Raw genomic sequence first — 21,593 nt, 5'->3', positions numbered from 1 at the left:
TAAGGATTAATTGTCCGCATCTCAGAAGCAGAGCAGTGTGGTTTCTGTGTAAATTGAGCAGACAGATCCAGGTTATTCTTTCAGTGATGCCATGGTTATTATTGGAGTATATGTGCTGCTGAAGCAGGCAGTGCCATGGTTATCATTAGTGTGATGATGGAAAAGTGTAATTGAAATTAGTGTGATAGTTAGTCATAAATAATGTGATCAGTCATAAATAATGTGATCATAAATAATGTGATAGTTAGTCATAAATAATGTGATAGTTTGCAGTAAGTCATATGGAAATGAAACAACATATATTAAGCCACTGGTGTGAATTTCTAATGTGGAATTCACCACTGAGTATCATGTAGAACATAATTTTTGAATTATTGATTTATAATTGGAATTCCAATAGGAACAGAACTACACTGAACTGGCACCTGTGTCAGAGCTGTCATATAGCCACTTAGCGAATGGTGGCTGTCCTCAGAAATAAATAGATTCCCATGGGCTAAGAGCATGGAGGGGAGTCTCCCCACCTTGTTCTTATTCTTGCAGTTCATTTTTATTTTAATCCTTACAGTCAGTGTTTTCACACCTCCAACTTTTTATTCTCCTGGTGCCTTCATTCTTACTCTTTTTTTCCTCAAGCACAATGTTTGAATGGAAGCGGGACCATGCTTTTGTAAACTGGGGATGATTAGCTCATGATTGGTAGGGTTCCATGAGGGTGGTGCCTTACCCTAGGGGCTCATCATACAGCTGCTTTTCTTTTCTCCAGTGAGTTTAATATTTCATGTAAAAATTACCATTTTAGAGGATTGTACCAAGGGGTTAGAGAATGTTTGTGTGTACTGTGTCATAGCCTCACTTCTTTTCCTACTCATAATGCGTCATGTTTAATTTCAGTGTTCCCCATGGTAACTCATAGACTCTGTCCCTTCCCTGTTGAGAATTCCTCCTTGTAGACCAGCTTTAGATTTAGGAGTATTCACAGATCTTCTCTTGAACCCTGCTTCTGTTTCTACCCTTGACCTTTACTTTGTTATATTTTCTGTTCTACTACTACATTTCCTAAGCAGCTGTGTTGTAGAACAGCAGTCCCTAACTATTTTGGGACAGGGACTAGTTTTGTGGAAGACAGTTTTTCCATCAACTGTGGTTGGGGTTTTGGGATGATTAAGTTTATTGTGTGCTTTATTTCTATTATTATTACATTGTACGTTTTATTCCCATTATTGTTAATTAGAGTCTGTTATGGAGCATAAAACCTAGACCCCTTGCACATGCAGTTCACAGTAGGATATGTGCTTCTGTGTGACTCTCATTCCCTGGCAGACAGCAGGCAGAGCTCAGGTAGCGATGTGAGCACCGGGGAGCAGCTGTAAACAGCTGAAGCTTAGGTCACTTGCCCTCCCCCCACAGCACACCTCTCACCACCTACCCAGGGAACACATGGTTTTAGCATAAGACGTTTATAGAAAATCATTTCTGCACTTGAAGTAGCAGCAAATGCTAAGGAATATTCTGTAAAGCATTGTTGACACCCCACCACCTCCCACCACACCGCTGACTTGTTTCATGTTGTTCTCTGGCAAGCAACTGAGGTGTGAACAAAAGAAATACAAATTCTTTCAGTAAGAAATCTTAGGTATCCCTGCACCTTTATTTATGTATTTGCTTTTATTGAAATGTGTTGTGTAAACAGTAATCTAATCAGTTCTGGGATAAATGTTAAATTATGCATACGATCATGAAAGATGAAATGAAATATATATTACACTTAACTACTGTTTTTAGTTTCAGTAATAAAGAAGCCTGAACAGTTTCTTGAGATCTCAAGTCCATTTTTGAATTATAGAATGACTCCATTTAGAGTTCCAAAAAGAACGTAAGTACATAACATTTCTTCTCACAAATGCATCTTGTTAACATGTATTTTACAATGTGTATTGTTAAAAATAACAGTAAATGAGAAGAACATTCGCAAAATATTAAGAAAAGGACTAAATACATATAAAAACCTATTGACTATTTTCGTGACTCTTACAGCTTATGATCACATTAATTCATGATTAAGAAACATACTTTGCTCACATTTTAAAGTGTGAGTTTTAGACTAAATGTTGGAGTTTCCTCTAAGTTCATACATTGAAGTCCTGGTTCTCCATGTGGCTGAACTTGGACATAAGGCCTCTAAGGAAATGACCAAGGTTAAATGAAGTCGTACGGGTGGTGCTGTGAGCTGATGGGGTGAAGTCTTAGGTGAGACTCGGAGAGCTTGCTGTCTGGCGGTCTGTCCCTGCACATACATAATGGGGAGAACATACGAACACACTGAGTAGGCAATCAAGGAAGAGGCGAGCCCTCCTCCTGAGAATCAGACCCTGCTGGCACCCACTGTGATCCCAGACTTGTAGGCTCCAGGAGTATGAGAAAATAAGTTTTTCTCATTCAGGCCACCATGCTGTGCTATTTTATTATGGTGACTCCAGCAAATGAATACAAATTTTGGTACACAAAGGCAGGGCTCTGCTTTAGTGACTATATGAAAATGTGGACATGGCTTTAGCTGATATTTGGGTAGAGCAGGAGGAGATTGAGGTCCATGCTGAAAACATGCACTTTGCTGAGAAGAGCCTTTTGGCAGGTGAGTCTCATGAGGCTCAAAAAGAAAAGAGGCCAGCTAGAGAAAAATGCATCTTCTTAGAGAATAATCATTAATAAACACAGTATTGGTGACATCTGGACATTAAAGGTTATTCTTGTGGGGAGATGTGGAAGAAGTTATTTGAAACCTGAGAAAAGCAAAAATTTGCAATAAAGTATCCTGAACTTGGTTGAACTACATTGTATTGGTTTGGGGAAGTTAGGATGAGCAATGATATGAGAAAATACCAAGGAAATCTGTAAGCAGAGTGTTGAAAGTGAGGCTGGGCTTCTCCTGAAGGCAAGATGGGAGAGGGAGAACTGAAGAAGGAATCCTTAACAAAACACAAAAGCACCACATTTAATGGCCTGGAAAATTCTCAGAGCCTGTCCATAGCGAGAAAAAGAGAGAAACCGTGTTCTGAAGAGAAGATCAGGTGTGTAGCTGGACTACTGCTGGTAGATGATAGCTTATAGCAGAAATACTACCAGTTTGAACTCAAGGGCATGAGAATGGGAAAGAATAGAGGAAGGCTGGGGGACTTGTGGGACTCTGGTTGGGACCACAGAGCTGTCCAGATGCGAACTTGTACCTTCAATGATAGGGCGGGATTGACGCGGAAATGACTCAGAAACCATGAGGGCTCCCACTGCTGCTCCAGGCAGGGCGAGGCTGCTCCTCTCCTGGTTCCAGCGGGCTATGCGGACCTCACAGAAAGTGGAGGAGGGAGCAAGGCTACTCCACAGAGCCATGGGGTGGCACTGCCGACCCAGTGAACGTGGGAGACAGAGCGCCAAACCCACGTGCATTATTCTCAAGCCTTAAGATGTAATGAAATTTGCCCTGCTGGGCTTTGGGCCTACTTGGACCTGTCACCCTTTCCTTCTTTCCTGCTTCTCCCCTTTAGAATGGAAATGTCTGTCCTATGCCCATCCCACCACTGGACTTTGGAAATACATAATTTGTCTAATGTTAGAGATTCACAGCTGGAGAACCCTATTGCCTCAGCATAAAGTCTACCTTAAAGCTCACCTGTATCTGGCATAGCTAGCAGTGAGGTGAAGTTTCGGACTTCGGATTTATGGTTGATGTTAGAATGAGTTAAGGCTTTTAGAGGTATTGAGACAGAGTGAATGTATTTTTGTATTTGAGGACATGGATTTGGGGGATCCAAGGGGTAGAATGGAGCTAAACGTTTGTATCTCCCCCAAATTCATATGTTAAAGCACTAAGCCCTGCTGTGGCTGCATTTGGAGATGGAGCCTCTAAGGAATTGCAGTGGTTTGAATGTGTCCCCAAAGTTTATGTGTTGGAAACTTAATCTGCAATGCAGCAGAATTGGGAGTGAGGACTAATAAAGGGTTTTAAGTCATGCGGGCTCTTCCCTTATGAATGGATTACCACCATTCTCACAGGGGTAAGCGAATTCTTATGGAGAGGCTTCATTATAAATGTGGGTTTTACCCTCTCTTGTTCACTTGCTCCAGCCCTCTCCGCCCTTCTGTCCTTCTGGGATGATGCAGCATAAAGGCCCTTGTTAGATGCTGGCACTGTGCTTTGGATCCCAGCTTCCAAAACCACAAGCAAAATAAATTTGTTTTTAAAAATAACTGTTTAGGTGGTCTGTGATAGCAGAAAATGGACAAAGACAGGAAGTAATTAAAGTTAAGTGAGTACATAAGAGTGGGATCCTGAACCCAGGATTAGTGTTCCCATAAGAAGGGCCATTGATGTCTGTCCAGCCACTCACACTGAGGAAAGTTCCTAGGAACACACAGCTTTAATTTTGTTATGGCAGCCAAAGCAGGATACTATGCAGTTGGATTCTCTACCCCTGAGCTACACCCCCTGCTCCAAGCAGGATAATATGGCACACATTGTACTTCACTTGAATGTAGAAAAATGACACTTTGTCCCCCAGGGATATCAACTTCTGGGGGCTGCTGCATGTATAAGTAAGCAATTACACTGAAATTTAATAATTGCCATTATAAAAGTGTGTACTAAATTCTGTGGCTGTGCCTCAAAGAAGTTATTTTTCTGAAATAATTGCAGCCTCATATATAGAGTCCTGGCTTCAGTGATTGTGCAAGAAGTAGATTTTTTTGGTGTGCTATTTTCTGTTCTCATCTATCTCTGAGTAAAGTGTTACAGCTCAAATCAAGACATTTCTATTTTGCCAGCAGTATATGAGTTTGCTTTTATTTTAAATGTTTTTTTTTCTGAGACCTCCAATGAAATTGTAAAGAAGAAGAGGGACACAGCTGTATTTAGTCTGTTATCTGGAACCAAATCCGCCTGCTTTGGCTCTATCCTTCCATGGTGTTCTCTCTTCTCTGCTGTTTACCCTGTCAGATTCAGAACTCACTTTACTTTGATTAACTCACATTCCCTATTAAGACCAGTCTACAAAACAACCCCAAATCAAGAAAAATACTTACGCAGTTATTTGCATATGTATTGATTTTTCTGAAAGTGTGATAGAAAGTGTAGATGTGTTTAGGGAGGCACTATATTTTGGTCATATTTGAGCAACCAATATAAGTAGAAAAGAATTTCAGATCCTGCTGCTCTTTAGTATTCAGCAGCTCCACGAACGCTGTATTACAAGTTTCTCACCATGTTGTATCATGTTGCCTGTACTCCGAAAACATGCTAGCTTGCTTTTTCAATTTATATGGTAACCCCCCTTACAGATGACATTGTCAGAGACTTACCTATTTGCCTCTTCTGTTTTAGTGTGGGGCCTGGCAGAACTGCCCTGCGGCTGCCAAGTAGCTGAGCAGCAGAGTGTGGGAAGTGGAGGCCATGATTTGAAGCAGCAGTGGAGGCCCTGCCTTGAAATTGTCTTCCCTTTACCCCCACTGGGCCGTTACACCTTGGGTTCGTGATAGGCGGGGAAAGACTCCTGATGTCCAAAATGCTAAAGGGAATGCAAAACTGACTTTCCCATAACTGAACCATTTTATTATAGTACTTACCTTAGTTTTCATTATTCTTGATCTATATTTCTATTTATAGATTAAAATGAGGAAAGCTAATTCATTTATATAATGTAACTACACAGAATTTTCTTTATCATATTAAAAAAGTCCTTTGAATTGATAAGTATTCTAATATGATAAAATATTTCAACTTTCTCCATCAACTTTATTTCATAAAAAGAAATGTATGCTTTGATGACAAATATACTAAAATCTACATCAGTGCAGTGATTACAGGCAAAGAATATTTCTGAGGTTCTCTCCTATAGTAATGTATGCATGATTTAAAATAAATGTTCAGTTAAAATATGGCCTGCTTGGGATGGCCTTTATCAGTATAAAATGTTATAAAAAAATGAAAGTGCCCTCCTATCTTAGGAATGTCAAAATAAAGTATCGGGGGACACAAAGGATTTGTTATCGAGCACTATTATCTTTATGTGAGAAAATCTTATTTATTATGATCAATATTTCCATATGTGTAGTTAATTGTACTTCACTTATCCCTCAATTGAATTCTAAAAATATAAAAATTAGATAAAATTGTTTTAAAACATGAAATAAGATTTCTAGAACCAAAAATATAACAACCCAAATTAAGAACTCATTAGATATATTTAATAACAGACTAGACACAGCCAATAAGAGAATAGAAAAATAGAAAATAGGTCAATATGCAGACCAAAGCATGCAGAACAGATTAAAGTACAGTAAAAAAAAAAAGTAGGACAAGTTGGAAATAACCATTATACTTGCTAGGATAGAAAGAATTTAGAAATGGTAAAATAAATTTGCATAACTATCAAAAGTACTCACACATGATTATGAAGGTAGAAAAGTCCCACGATGGACCATCTGCAAGCTGGAGACCCGAGAAGGCCCCAAGCGTGGCTTTTCAAGATGGAAGGCCTCAGAATCATGGAAGCCTATGGTGCAACTCTCCATCAGGCTGAAAGCTGAGAGCTTGGTGCACATCCTGAAGCCTAAGCACCAGACAACCCAGAGTTCTGACATCTAAGGCTGGGAGAAGGGGGTGTCCCGGCTCCAGGAGGTAGTAAGTGAATTTGCCTCTCCCATTTTCTGTCCAGGCTCACAGTCGATGGGGTGGTGCCTGCCCACACTGAGGGCAGATCTTTCTCGTTTAGCCCACTAATTTAGATGCCCGCCTCCTCCAAAATTATCCTCACAGACACTCAGAAATAAAACTAGTTAGGGCTGGGGATTTAGCTCAGCAGCACAGCGCCTGCCTGGCAAGTGCAAGGTCATGAGTTCGATTCCTGGTTCCCGGAAAACAAAAAACAAAAAAAACTAGTTAGTTAGGCATTCCTGAGTATAATCACCAGAAAGTAACTATCATATCAACTGAGATTATAATGTTGCCATCCAATAATTTGTGGTTATCTTTCAGTTGATTGAGTTTGCATACTAATCAGAGATTATGTGGTTTGTAAGTGTTCTTGCTGAAGACCACCAGGACAAATTTTTCACAATTTATATCACTGTACCCAGTCTTTAAGAATCTCTGTGCCAACAGGGACCACAAAAGGATTGATTTTCTGATTTGAATTCCCTGAGTTACTCCCTTACCTGATTTTCCTGTAACTTTTCTTCAGCTTTATTACTTGAGTAAGGTGGAAAAAATCCTAATACGCAAGAAACAGGCAGCTTCATCACTTGACTGAATCCAGCTAATCTCTGCTGAGGTCTGTCGTGAGCTCATTTGAATGTTCTTGCTGTCTGGCAGAGCCAAAGACGCATGAGCGGCCTTGTGTCCTCTCTGAAAGACATGTCCCTTCACCTGCTTCGCAATACAGGGTTCTCACATCACCACGATAGCAAGCCCCTTTTCTGGAAAGCTCTGGAAAGTGACTGCTACAGCTTCTCTTCTTTGGAAGGTCACTTCAGCAAGGGCCACTTCACTTGATCTTGGCTCCTGGCCCTCTGTGAGTGCTTTGAAACTTCATAAGTATGTTTGTGCCGCCCTCTAGTGGCGGCTTCAAGTAGGTGAGTTTTTACTGAATACTTGTGGGAACACGATGATGCTGTTTGTGACCTCAATCTCTTGTAAAAATTCACGTTAACTACTCTTTTTTAAATTTTACTTGAAGCTGCCACTAGAGGGTAGCGCAAAAGTATTTATAAAGTTTTGTGAGAATGCTGTTGGTATTTTGATTGGCATTGTGTTAAATCTGTGTATCAGCTTTGGAAGCGTGACCATTTTGAGTATATCAGTTCTATTCAGGAGCAGAAGATCTCTTTCTGTTTTGTGATGTCTTCTTCACTCTCCTTTTTATGAGCACTGCAATTTGCATTGCAGATGTATTTCAGTTCCTTGGTTAGGTTCATTCCTAAGTATTTAATTTTTCTTGACACTATTGTGAATGATATTGGTTTCTTGATTTCTTTCTTTGTGAGTTTATTATGGGTGTATAGGAATCCTATTAATTTTTTAGTGTTACTTTGTATCCTGCTATACTACTGAGTTTGATTATTCTAGGAATTTTTGGTGGAATTCGGGGGTATTCTATGTAGAGGATTGTGACATCCGCAAATAAGGATAATTTTACTTCTTTCCCTCATATTTATCCTTTTTAGTTTTTTCTTTGGCGTTATTGCTCTGGCTAATGTTTTGAGTACTGTTCTGATCAGGAGTGGTCATAACAGACCTCCTTGGCTTGTTCTGGATTTTAGAGGGAAAACTTCCAGATTTTCCCGTGTCTAGTCGGATGCTGACAGACCTGTTAGGTCTGTCAGATTGAGATAAGGTTCTTCTATACCTATTTTCTTAAAAGTTTTTTTTTTTTTTTAATCATGAGTAGATATTAGATTTTTGTCAAAGGCTTTTTCTGCATCTATTGAGATAATCAGTTCATTTTTAGTCTGCTTCTGTTAAGGTGATGTATTACCTTGATTGATTTGCATAAGTTGAACCATCCTTGCATCTTTGGGATGAAGCCTGTTTTGGTCATGATATACGTATCTTGTTGAGTTTTACATCTTTGCTCATTAAAGAGATTAGTATATCTCTTTGTTGTATCTTTGTCTGATTTTTGTTGTATCTCTGTCAGGTTGTATATTCTTGGAAGCTAGTCAGTGTAATATTAGCTTCCAAGAATGACTTTGGAAGTACACCTTCTCTTTCAATTTTATTAATGAGCTTGAGGATTATTGGTGTTAGATGTTCCTGAAGTTTCTGTAGAATTGAGCAGGGACTCCATCGGGACCTGGGCTTTTCTTGGTAGGCTTTTTATTACAGCTTCAGTTTCATTGCCTGTTGTGAATTATTCAGGATTTTAAAATCTGTGCTCAGTTTTGGTAGTTCATATGTATCTAGGAATCTACTTATTTCTTCCGAATTCTCTAGTTTGTTGGAGTAGTTGCTAGGTCTTTGAAGTAGTTGCTAATAATGTGGATTTCAGTGGTGTTTGTTGTGATTTCACCCTTTTCATTTCTAATTGGATTGATTTGGATCTTTCTTTTTTGGTGAGATTGACAGATAGTTTGCCTATTTCTTTATTCTTTCAAAAAACCAGCTCTTCAATGCAAAGATTTTTTTGTACTGGTTTTTAACCTCAATTTCATTAATTTCTGCTGATATTTATAATTTCTTTCCTTGTATGAGCTTTGGATTTGGATTTTTCCTGTTTTTCTTAGACCTTGAGGTGTACTTCTAGGTCATTTATTTGGGCCTGCTCTATTTTTGTGATCTGGGTATTCACAGCTATTAATTTCTCTCTTAGATTTCTTTCACTGTGTCCTGTAAATTCTGGTATGTTGTTCTCACATTATCATTTGATTCTAAGAACTGTGTAATTTCTTCCTTTGTCTCTTCTGTGACCTATGATTATTCAAAAGTGTATTTTTAAATTTTCATACTTTTGCATAAGTTCTTTGTTTTCTTTTGCTATTGCTTTCTAGTTTTCTATGAGGAATATGCCTAGGCCATGTCTGATACTATGCCTAGTGCAATTTTGATTTTTTTGAATTTACTTAAGCATGCTTTATTAGCTAGTATGTGGTCTGTTTTGGAGACAGTTTCATGTGCTGCTGAGAAGAATGTGTATTCTGTTGTTGGATGGAATACTCTGAAGGCATGTCTTAAATCCATTTGTTTGAAGATATGGCTTAACTCTGGTATTTATTTGTTAATTATTTCTGTCTTGTTGATATGTCTATTCGCAACAGTTAGGTATTTAGGTTTCCCACTGTAATTGTGTTGATCAGATAATTTATCTGATCTTTTGTATTTACTAGTATCTGTTTTATGAGGTTGAATGTGCTAGTGTTTAGTGCATATATGTTTATAATTGTTATCTCTTTATGTTGCAAAATTATTCCTTTAACCAACATGTAGTGACTTTCTTTGCCTCTTCCGATCAGTTTTTGATATAGAATATTAGTGTAATAACAAGAGGTTTTTATTTTATTTTTTTATTTTTTTATTTTTTTGGTTTTTCTCCGGTACCGGGAACCGAACTCACGACCTTGCACTTGCCAGGCAGGCGCTTTTGCCGCTGAGGTAAATCCCCAGGCCCCAACAAGAGGTTTTTAAAAAATGACTGATTGTAAAAGAATGAGAATGACAAAGTGAACAAAATCAGAACCTTTCTTGACAAAACTGCAGTTATTTAATAGTAAGTTTAAACAAGAAATTAGAATAATAGAAGTGTTGTGACTTTCCCTCCATTAGGCGTAATGTACAATCTGTTATTAAGAAGGGGTTTCCTGTAGAATCTGGTTTATTATCCATCGCAGAAACTGATGAAACTGAAGACTTCAGCCAGTCAGAACTGGATCAGATGGCAGGAGCTCCATCTCAGGTATTGTCTCATTCTTACTTATAGAAGTTTTTTTCCTAAATTGTGAAATACACATAGAAGACTTTATAACATGCCTCTGAAGAGTATACCAAATTTTGTTAAAGTAAATTGCTTATGTATCTATGACAGGTTAGAAAATGGATATTCATCTGCTATAGAAGTTTCCTGTTTTTCTCCTTTGGGCCATGTTTCCTATCTGCCACTTAGATACTGGTATTAATTACATCCTACACTTTCTAATTTTACCAATTATGAATGTAGTTATAAATGTTTTATAGCTTAGTTATATAATTTTAATGGAATTTTATAGGAATTATTCTGTAATTTCTCTCACTAATGTAATATTTTCTGAGATTCATTTCTGGTTGCTTTCATAGTTTACTCATTTCGCTGGTCAGTGGTATTTATTGAATAGCAATGTTACAGCTTTTTTTTTAAAAAAAATCTATGCCAGTGTTAATGGCTATCTTTGTCATTTCTTGTTTCTTGTTATTGCAAGAAATTGTGCCACGGTTGAAATGAATTGAAAAGCAATTCTCAGTGTTTTCCTTCGGCTGAAGAAGACCAGAGGTTAAACAAGAGGGTTGAGAGAACAAATCGAGTTCCTTATATAGACATTGAACCCTTTTCCATGCTTTCAATCCATTTCTTATTCTCTCTTCCTCAGAGACCTGATGACTGTGTCTGGGGTCCTGAGCTTGTTTCACGCTAGCACTTAGTGTTCTGTTATCTCTTCTCTGCTGTCTTCTCCATCTACTTTTCTTTATCCAAAATATTACTCACATCACCCTTAGTCTGTATAAGCACATAACATTTTATCTCTTCCCCTTATTTTGATTGCGTTCCCAAGAAAATAGTTGTATACATGAATTCATTATAATTTCTCTGTTAAAATTTTGGAGAATAAGTTTTGTAATTGAAACCAGCCTTTCTGGATTCTGTACATTAGTTGCCAATAATAATCCTGATTTTACTGTATTAATGACAAGTACCTTATGACAAATATGTCTACTTATGGAAATTATTTTCAACTTTTCTTAAAAGTTTAAGTCATTTAATAAATGTGTGTTTTACTGTCACAAACTTAAACAAGCCACCAGCCAACTGCTTAATTATGGTAACATTTTTCAATTTTAAGATTAAAGTTGAATTCTTTGTTGTACTGTATATATATATATATTTTTTTTTTTTTGGTTTTTCTCCGGTACCGGGAACCGAACTCACGACCTTGCACTTGCCAGGCAGGCGCTTTGCCGCTGAGCTAAATCCCCAGCCCCTGTACTGTATATTTTAATAAAATATTTCAGGAACGAATTTCCTTTATTTCAGTTTAAAATTGAAATATTTTTAATATACTTAAAAAGGTGTATTAACTCTTTAAAACTTTGGTGTTTTAGATAGTTGTAATGTTTTGCTGCATTACAAATGCTTTCTTGATAACTTCCTTTCATTCCACAGGCTAATGTTTTACTACAACCTGCACCTGGCAAAGGTAAATTAATGATCTTTTCATATGCCATGGACATCATGGCATACAAGAGACTTTGCTTCTTGACAGTTCCTTTCTTTGCTCATCTCTCAGCAGCCTCTCTTCAACCTTTCTGATTTACTGAATCTGACATGTTCTGGGTTAGAAAGATGAGATAATTTTACTTGTTAAATTCAAAGAAAAGATAAAAATGAAAGATCTGATTAAGGCCCCATAAGTAAAGTTCATAGGTCTGAATATATGTACTTTGTCAGCAAAATAGTGACACCATGGCACATTCCTCAGTGGCTAAAGACTTGGGCAAGACTCAAAATACAAAAAAGTGTTGTGTCATATGTTTTTTTGGCTTGGGAATCCTACAAGAGTTTTATGACAATATTTGATAAAAATAAAATAAGGCTACAGAATCACCAGTGATGGGGAGTAATTAAATAACTTTCCGGAAACATTTATGACAATTGATCTGTTAAATTTTTATTTTTCCTTCTGTTCTCTGAGCCATCCTTTCTTATATTTTCTATCTACAGCAGATTTTAAGCTAACTAATAAATCTGTGTCACTTCAGAATTTCTAAAGAATGTGTACACAAATTTATCAAAGCGATTTCAAAATTTCTGAACATTTGAGTAAGCATAAAAGTTATTATTAAATTCTCCTAAGTGTATGAAATATATGTCCACAAATTCAAGGCCTATATGTAAATGACTATCCCAGTAACTGTTTTCTTCAAAGCTGACTTTGGTATTTGAACACTTCTTTAACTTTCTATATCTTAATAACTTACTGCATAATAGCATAAGATGTTTGGTATTTCCATCTTCCACGAACAGAAGAGCACGCAGACCCTCGACTGAGTGATGCCCATCAGGTTGATGGTCTTGGTTTGGATAGGGCTTTGATCAGTCAGACAACGGCAACAGTAGAAAAATCACAGGAAGAGCTTCCAGCAGTACATCATGGTGTTGCTAAAGAAGCTTGGCTAGATTTTGAAGACTTCTGTGTGTGCTTTCAGTAAGTACTCAAGTGTGATTCATCTGACTATATTGTGATACTTAAATCCTGAACCGTATTGTGCAAATCCACATTAGGATTTGTTTTTGTGTATTTAGTATAGTATATAAAATCTACTAATGCTTAGCTGTTGCTTAAAAGAGCTAAACCAGTATTAGTTGAGTATTGGTAATATCAAGTAAAAGTTCTCCAAGGGAAAAGTGAATGCATTGATTGTCAGTGCAGAACATTAAGAGCCAAACACTTTCCAGGTCAATATCAGTTTCTCTTCAAGGATTTGTTTGCTAATTAAGATGCAGGTATCATTTTCTCTGAAATCATTTTTATCCCATAAGGGTAAAAATATAGTTATTATTATTTTTAACTTTGCATATAATTATTTAATTCTAAGAAACTTAACATGTATTACTAGTTTTTGCATATGACATTAACCTGTTATAAATATTTTTCAGGCACATAATCATCTTCCACAAGCCGGGTTCATACTGCCTTACCTTTCAAAAATCAGAAATTAAGGTAAATATATTATGATCTCTTATCTTTCCCTTATACTGTTTTTTTAAAAGCAGAATCACAATAGGGAAAACTGTCTTCAAATTTCTGTAGAATATCTAAATTGGTAACATAATTATGCATAAAACATTAATTTTCAGGTATTGATCCCTAAATCAAACCAAGAAGCATGATTCCACTAGCTCATATCCCCAAATGTGATCCATCTGGCTGTATTGTAGTGGTTAAATTCTGAGGTGCTTCATCATATGAATTTACAGTAAGAAAATTTTGATTTGTAAATGAAGGAAATACACAAATAAATTTACTACATTTGATTTCAATTTGTATATACTGAAGAGTGTGCATGCCTCAAACAAAAACATACTTTTGCTACCATGTCTAGTTCCTTGGGATATTTTTCCTCATATTCTTCCCTCTGTCTAGAGTGTTCTTTCATTCTTATTATCTTCTTCTTTTTAAATTTTTAAAGAAAAAAAACCCAAAACAAAAGAAAATGGTAGGAGAGTAATAATTGTTAATACATTGCATATTGTTATCTTTAAATTAATTACTTAGAGCACAAGGTATCAGAATTTAATTGTCCAGACAATATTAGCACAAACCCATCTTTTCAATGAACTAAGAGAAATTAGTGGTATAACTGTTTTAATTATTTTTTATATATAAATATATATATTTCCTTTTGCTTTCATCTTCCTACACTAGGGAGACAATACAATGTTTACATGTTTGCGTGTGGTTTATTTCACTCATGAGTATAGACTCAAATTGTATCCATTTACCTAAGAGTCTCCAATGTATCCTTCTGTATGGCAATACTCAATTATATAGAAAGACCACATCTTTTTTATCTGTTCCTCAGTTGATGCGCATTTGGGTGGGTTGTTTCCAAGATCTAGCTATTACAAATTGTGCTGCTATAAACATGGGTGCATATATATTGCTGTGGTATGATGTTTTTATTTCTTCTGGGAAGATACCCAGAAGAGGAGTAGCTAGATCAAATGAGACCTCCAATCCTAGTTTTTTGAGGAATCTCCACACATATTTCCACAATGGTTGCACCAGTATATACTCCCACTAACAGTGGAGAAGGGTTTCTTTTTCCCCACAGCCCCTCTAGCATTTGTTATTGGATGATTTCTTGATAATAGCCATTCTTTCCAGGGTGTGATGGAATCTCAGTGTTGTTTTAATTTTCATCTCTCGAATGACCAGTGATGTTGAACATTTTTTCATATATTTATTTGCTGCTTGTATTTCTTCATGTGAAAAGTGTGTATTCATCTCAGATGCCCATTATTGCGTCTTTAAAATTGGGGGGGCGGTTCTGATATTTTTGAGTTCTTTAGACATCCTTGATAGTAAACCTTTGTCTGAGGAACATCCAGCAAACATTTTTTCCCACATTTTGGGTTCTCTTCACTCTGTTGGTGGTTTATCTTGCTGTGCAAAAGATTTTTAATAAGATGAGATCCCAGTTGTTGATTCTCTGTGATAGTTCCTGTATGATCAGGATTTTACTCATAAAGTCTTTGTTTACACCAGTGTCTTCAAGGGCTTTACCTATTCTATCTTCCAGCAGGTTTAATGTTTCTGTCATAATATTTAGATCTTTGAGCCATTTTCAATTTAGTTTAGTGCATGGTGAAAGATATAGGTCCAATTTTAATCTTTGGCATGTGCAGAGCCAGTTTTTCCAGCACCATTTATTATGAGGTGGCTGAATATGTCTAGGGTTGTTTCTGCATCTTCTAATCTGTTCCACTGATCTTCAGGTCTTGCCCCTCCTCCTAGCCATTCTTTTTAATCTTCATCCAGCTAATGCCTGTGAATCCTTTAAGGAAGCAAGATGTCCCCCACTCTACAAGGTCTCCTTCCCTGGTCATGGTGTCTGGATTTGGTGACTCATTCTGCCTCTGCTCAGGCACTTTCCCCTCACCCAACTCCTTGGCTGCTTCTGTGCTCCTCCTTGCCCCCTCCTTGTGTTGGTATGTGAGGAAGGACTGTGTGCTTTAGTTTGCTTTTGCAAGACCATTCCTGGTATAGTGTAAAGTAAAAATTCAATAAAAATTTGTTGAGTAAGTTAACTAACAAATCTCACTTTGAGTGGAATTTGGGGGAAACTATAAAATATATCCTGGGATGCTATATTTTACCAAAACTTGCATGTTTCCTTGTCTTAGGACAAAGTAATACAGGCCCCCAAAGATAAGCCCATATCCTGTTGGCAGGATGCAGAAGTGGAGGACATAGTAGTCATTGAAATCACTTTTCCTGTTCTGCTCATGCTAGCTGAAAATGCAGGTGGGACAAAACCTTATGCGCAACCTTAAGAGGTGGTTGCCTGCTCTAAAAGTGAGAATTCAGTCTGCAGTAGTGACTGTGGTAGGGAGAAAGAGTCTGCCTTGTCCTGGAGTCTGCTGACAAAAGCATCCAGAGGCCTCTCTGACCTCATGAAAACAACTAGAGTGTTCCGTGGAAATACCGAACTTATGTTATGGTGAAAGGATAATGTACAGTTTATAATATTCTTACACATATTTCTACATTGAAGTGATTATGAATAATAAAATGATAATTGTTTGCAAATGTTGTAGGCCCTGAATTTTAAGTTCTTGACTGCATTACCTCCTCAGAGCAAACCCTATGGAAAGGGTATTGCCATCATTTTGTAGGTCAGGAAAACAGGGCAGATCAAGTTTGAATAAAGTGCCCAAGATCTCCTAACTAGCAAGGGGCACAGACCCGGTGAGACATGGGGTTTATCTGGTTGGCATCCTGGGCCTTAGCCACTAGGCACACCTTTGGAAGAAGCAGGTATGTGGCTCTGGGGTGCAAGTAAAAATTTCAGCTATTCTTTATTCTGATCTTACTTTTATTAAGTAATGATAAATATAGATTTTTTTTTCTTCCTATTAAACTGTCACCTTGGCAAAATAAAATGATGACTTCCTTATATGAGTCCTTCATTCCTCTGAAATTTCAAAAACATTAATGGTGTGAGAAGATAGTGATTCTTTCTGGGAGAGCACTGATGCTCAGACTTCATGGTATGTAGCATGGCCTGAAAGGAAGGGCTGGTCGTGGCAGGTGCTGCTGGCTGAGCATGGAGCCTGAGGCCTGGCCTCAGCCCATCCGTAGATCCTCCTCTGATGTTCCTGTGTGAGGATGGGATAGGGACCTTTCAAGGGACCATGTGCTGGGATCGGGGAAGAGTTCCCCTCTGTGGACTTCAGGACCCTCCCCCCTACCAATTCTCAGACTCTTAAAAATGACAGCAAATTGAACTCAGTGCAGAAACTCTTCACATATGCACGTTGGCCTGGCAAATCCATATTTTCAGACAGTCAGTATTTTGAACAACAGCCTGTATGTTGCAACTGAAAGGAGACAAGCAAAATGAGGTGTGGCTTGATAACTAATGGAAAATATGGAAGAGGCAATGATTTGAAACCTTCGTACATTGTATGAAGCATTTCTAGCAATCTTGTTATACTTGGTTGAATAACAGGGTTTCATTTATCACAACTTTACTAAAGATTTGTCTTTCCCATGTTAACTGATGATTGAAATATTATGGAAAGTAATAAGAAAAATTTTTATACTACAATAACAATTAATTTCATTGACTACATTTGCCATAAACAGTCATCATGATCCTGATATAGATTAAGACAGCAGTCAAGAGTGCCAACCTTAAAATCATGCAGATAGATCTGCTTTTCAGTCGCAGCTTTGCTGATCACAAACACTGGCCTTCGGCAAATCACCTGCTTCTCCCATAATTAAGAATATTAGTAATGCCCATACAGTATAAATTGAAATCATAATCATGTGACCTTTTAAAGAGAATTTCTGACTTTACTCAGCACTTTGTTATATCTCCAAAACAAAAATACAGTCTGGCACATTAGTAAGCAATAGATACATTTCTAAAGATCTTGTGAAAAGCAGGAAGAGAGGGCTTTTAAAAATCATCAGCACCCTTGTAAAACACCTAAGCATATCCCGTTAGTCACTCCCATTCTCTGTGCGAGGCACTCTGGCCTCCCAGCCTCCCAGCGTTCCATTTCCTGGGTGCTGCTTTGCCTCACACCCAGCTTCCTTGCTACGTTTTCATATCTGGAACAAGAACATCCTTTTTCTTAGTTCATGGAGAAAAGTGTTGCCTTTTTTACATCTGGTGGTCCATCTCACAGAAGTCCTACAGATCCAGTTTCAATGGGCTATTGCCAGCATTTACCCAATAGGATTTTGTTTGTATTATTAAACCTATAAAGTACTTACTGCGATGCCTAGAATAGTAAGTTTCTTACAGGTGTTAGGTATTTTACTGTATTCTCATTAGAAGTAAAAAATAATAGCATCAGTGGACTAATAATAAGTATGATGACTGGTCTGGTTTCTTGCAGTTCTCAGACGAACGTGTGTCGTACTATCTATTTGTGGACAATCTAAAACCTATTGAACTACTGGTTTGTTTTTCTGCGTTGGTACGCTGGGGGGAATCTGGAGGTAAGAGTGCTCCGAGAAAAGGCAAATCCATATTTTCAGATCCTAAACTCACATCATGTGCTGTGGAATAGGCAATAAGATTTGGACACCATGCACAAAGGAACTTCCTCCCCAGAGTTTCTCAAGAGTCACACAGGACCACCCATGCAACCTCTGCTGATGCCGTCACTCCCTCATACTGAGGACCGCACTCGCTCCTACCCCTGATGGCTTTCTTGCTCACGGACATCTGTTCACTTCCTTGCTGTGCTAAAGCCTATTTTTCTTTTCTCCTATAGTTGTCATCATTTTTGATTCTTTCAAAACTGACTGAATGGCAATTCCAGTGATGCTTTCTTCTGTTCCACTCTGGCTCCTGCTATGGTGTGGATGTGCTTTGTCCCCTAAAGGCTTGGGTGCTGGAAGCCTGGCCCCCAGTGCGGTAATGCTGAGGTGGAGGGTCGTGAAGATGTGTGGGCTAGTGGAACATAATTAGGTCCCTGGAGACAGCATCCCCTGCAGGCATTAGTGCTTGCCTCGCAGAGTGAATTAGTCTTCACGAGAGTGGGTTGTCACCAAGGGAGGCCTGGACAAGTGGCCCCTTCTGCACAGCCTGTACTCTTCCTGCTTCTCTGCCATGCTACTGTGCAGCCAGATGGGGGCCTTGTCTGGAATCCACAGCCATGCTCTTGAGTCTCCAGGCTGTAGCTAAATTATCTCTACCCATCGTTAGGAAACGGGCTAATACACGTCCTACATTCATGGTTACCCTGCGGAATTTATCTTTACTGTTAGTGAATCATCTTGATCATCTCCAAATGAAGCACCCTACTCTCCACCTACCGCCCCCTGATTTTCCAGTTCACTCTTTCTAGAGTGCCCATCCCTATAACTGTAGACTCAAGTAGGACCCCTATCCATATCCCTCCCACTGTTTCTCTGTCCAGCATTCTCTTCTGGTCCTTTCATCTCCCACCCCAGGATAGGTTCTGTGATCCATTGCAGTAATTATATCCTGGCATATGCTCCAAGCACTCTTGCTCCAAACCCTCTCTCTTTTTGCTTTCCCAGCAGGAATGCCAATATTGCTTAAACTCAGCTCTATGACTAATACGTGGTTGTAACAAAACAGCAGAATATAATTAGAGGGAAAACAATAAAAACAACAATAACTGAAATGCTCGTACTGACTAGCTGCACTTTACACTGAGAGCAACCATCTCAACAAGACCCTGTGGTGCTGCCGACATTTCTAGAGTTCTTTCATTACTGTCATTCTCGTGGGTCACTATTTCAACCTTTAAATCTCACTCTGTCTTCAGACCTTCAACATCTGCTCTTACCTTGACTGACTTTTAGCTGCTGGCCATGTGGCTTGTTTCCATGGAGAGACAGAAGAAGTAACCTAACTTATCCTTCCACAGTGAACTTGCTAAAGCTCTCACAAGTTGCCTTTCCTGCTCTGCTTTAATGGTGCACTGTTGCTACTTCCATGCAAGGCCACCCCAAACAGTGAGGGAAGGAGGGAGAGAGAGAAAAGTGGGGAGAGGGAGAGGGAGAGGGAGAGAGTCTTTATTTCTTAGGCTGACTTTGTAGAAGAATTTAACTCAAGTTAACAGTAGCTGCTACTGTAGGTGTTCAATAAATACTCACAGAATGCTTAGCATTGAATGCCTTGCCAATGTTGGGGGAAAGAACTTTTATTTTGCACCAAGGTATTCCCAGATCTTTCAGTTATGTCTATGGTGTAGCTTAATAAACTTTACAAAATTTAGTGATCCAAGTTTACTACACTTTTTCTGACCAGCAGCTCTGAAGTCACCACACTCCAGAGCATTTAAGTTCTGTACATACAAAGGTGCTTCAGCGCATGTTGTGGACTCAGGTCTTTAGCTTGAGAGTTTGTAAGAAATAAGGAACAAACATTTTACCCCCAGCCATTCACTAAGAGCCCATATTGTTTATTCATATTAATGGGAAAACTTTGTGTAAAAATACAGTTTTTGTTAATTACTTGTAATTTCTACATAAAGTCAAAGGCTGGAAAGCAAAGGTAAAAATTTAGGTAACCAATAAGATATTTTGATTTTCTTTGACATCATTTTAGATTAATCTCTTGGATAAATCTCAGATGTTATATATTTCTTTCCATTAAAATTACATCTACGAAATATATTGGAATTACTGTCATAATGATAGTGAAAACAGTGATATACTGTCATGAAATACATCTTCCTGTCTTCCTTTTTCTAATTTTCTCATTCTTTACCTGAGGGTATGACTATGAGGAGGCAGATAGAACAGAGTTCCATCTGAGTATTATTTTCTATAATATTTACTTAAAGTAGTTCCTATTTTATGAACGTTTTAGTTATATTTAATACCTGATTTATTATTACTATTATTTTGTTGTTCCTGCATTACAAATGAAAACGAGTGTAGTTTTACATTATCAATGTATTTTCACTTTTTCTAAAGCTTTAACAAAAGATAGCCCTCGTGTGGAGCCTGGACTCCTAACAGGTGAAACAATTACTTGGAAGTCTCTGAAACCGCTCAGTTCTGTTCTAAGGATTCATACGTATGCTACCAAGGCCGCCATGGTGCAGCTGCCAGCAGGGTATGGATTGACTTCATTTTTGCCATATTAGAATTTTTCAAGCCCTTCAAACTGTTGACTGACTGATAAAAAAACAAACAATATGGACTCCAGGATATTGTTTTCTGTTGAGATTTCACATACCACATGTCTCTTACTTAGACTGTTTAAAGAAATAGTTCCCAGAATGAATAGATTGAGAAATAGCATACATTGGATACCTTTTCAGAAATTCATTATTGTCAGTGATTCTGGAAAAATACTTGGTGAAGAATACTACTTAAATTTTTTTAACCTAGCAGTTTCTAAAATTAATTAAAGAATTCCTTTTATTTTCTCATAAATATTTTTACATTCCATAGCAAGAACCTGGATTCCATTTATTTATTTATTTATTTTTTTGGTTTTTTTTGGTTTTTCTCCGGTACCGGGAACCGAACTCACGACCTTGCGCTTGCCAGGCAGGCGCTTTTTGCCGCTGAGCTAAATCCCCAGCCCCCTGGATTCCATTTAAACACAGTTTGAGAAACACTGTATTTCCCCCTACAAGTATAGAGTGTTAGCTGTGGTTTGTTTTTATCACATATTTTTAATTAAGGTAAAACTGGCAAAATAATCATACTTTCCATTTTAAAGGCAATATTTGTAATGGAAACATTTTCTTGATTTGGGTGAGTAAAATTAGAGTAATACCTCTTCAGATGAAGTAAAATTGTCACTGGATTTTTCTGTCAAGACCAGTCATGCTGATTATTTGTATCAGTAAAAAGCTATGGCTGTTGTGTAAAAGGCAAAGCCTAAGAAAGAAACAAAATCAAATGTTAAAATACTGTAAAGTAAGCATCCAGCATTTCTAGAAAAATAATGAATTAAAAACTTCATCATTGCTCACATCTTCTCTCATGTGTCTGGCATGGAGAGATTCTCCCAGAAATTGAGTTACTCTGATCACTCAACTGTTCATGCAACTTAGGACAGGGAACTGACAAAGGAACTTCTCGCGGCCATGTTTCTGCACAGGCCCTAACCCACCAACACCTAT

At 37.9% G+C, this 21,593-nt stretch overlaps 1 protein-coding gene across 5 annotated transcripts in view; it reads left to right on the top strand.

Annotated features, from left to right (window-relative positions):
* The window catches only part of Adgb (androglobin), a 124,928-nt gene that overhangs the window by 49,443 nt on the left and 53,892 nt on the right, over positions 1-21,593 (top strand). For all 5 annotated transcript variants that reach the window (XM_005390627.2, XM_013517404.1, XM_013517407.1 and 2 more), the window contains 7 exons: positions 1,786-1,876; positions 10,310-10,439; positions 11,898-11,931; positions 12,759-12,939; positions 13,392-13,455; positions 17,871-17,973; positions 20,431-20,572. In XM_005390627.2, the coding sequence (XP_005390684.1) occupies positions 1,786-1,876; positions 10,310-10,439; positions 11,898-11,931; positions 12,759-12,939; positions 13,392-13,455; positions 17,871-17,973; positions 20,431-20,572 (745 nt within the window). The remainder of the gene's footprint in view (positions 1-1,785; positions 1,877-10,309; positions 10,440-11,897; positions 11,932-12,758; positions 12,940-13,391; positions 13,456-17,870; positions 17,974-20,430; positions 20,573-21,593) is intronic.

The sequence above is a fragment of the Chinchilla lanigera genome, unplaced genomic scaffold (genome assembly GCF_000276665.1).
Source record: "Chinchilla lanigera isolate Chin_1 unplaced genomic scaffold, ChiLan1.0 scaffold00038, whole genome shotgun sequence".
Taxonomy (NCBI): Eukaryota; Metazoa; Chordata; class Mammalia; order Rodentia; family Chinchillidae; genus Chinchilla; species Chinchilla lanigera.
This window is presented reverse-complemented; position numbering and strand designations above follow the sequence as displayed.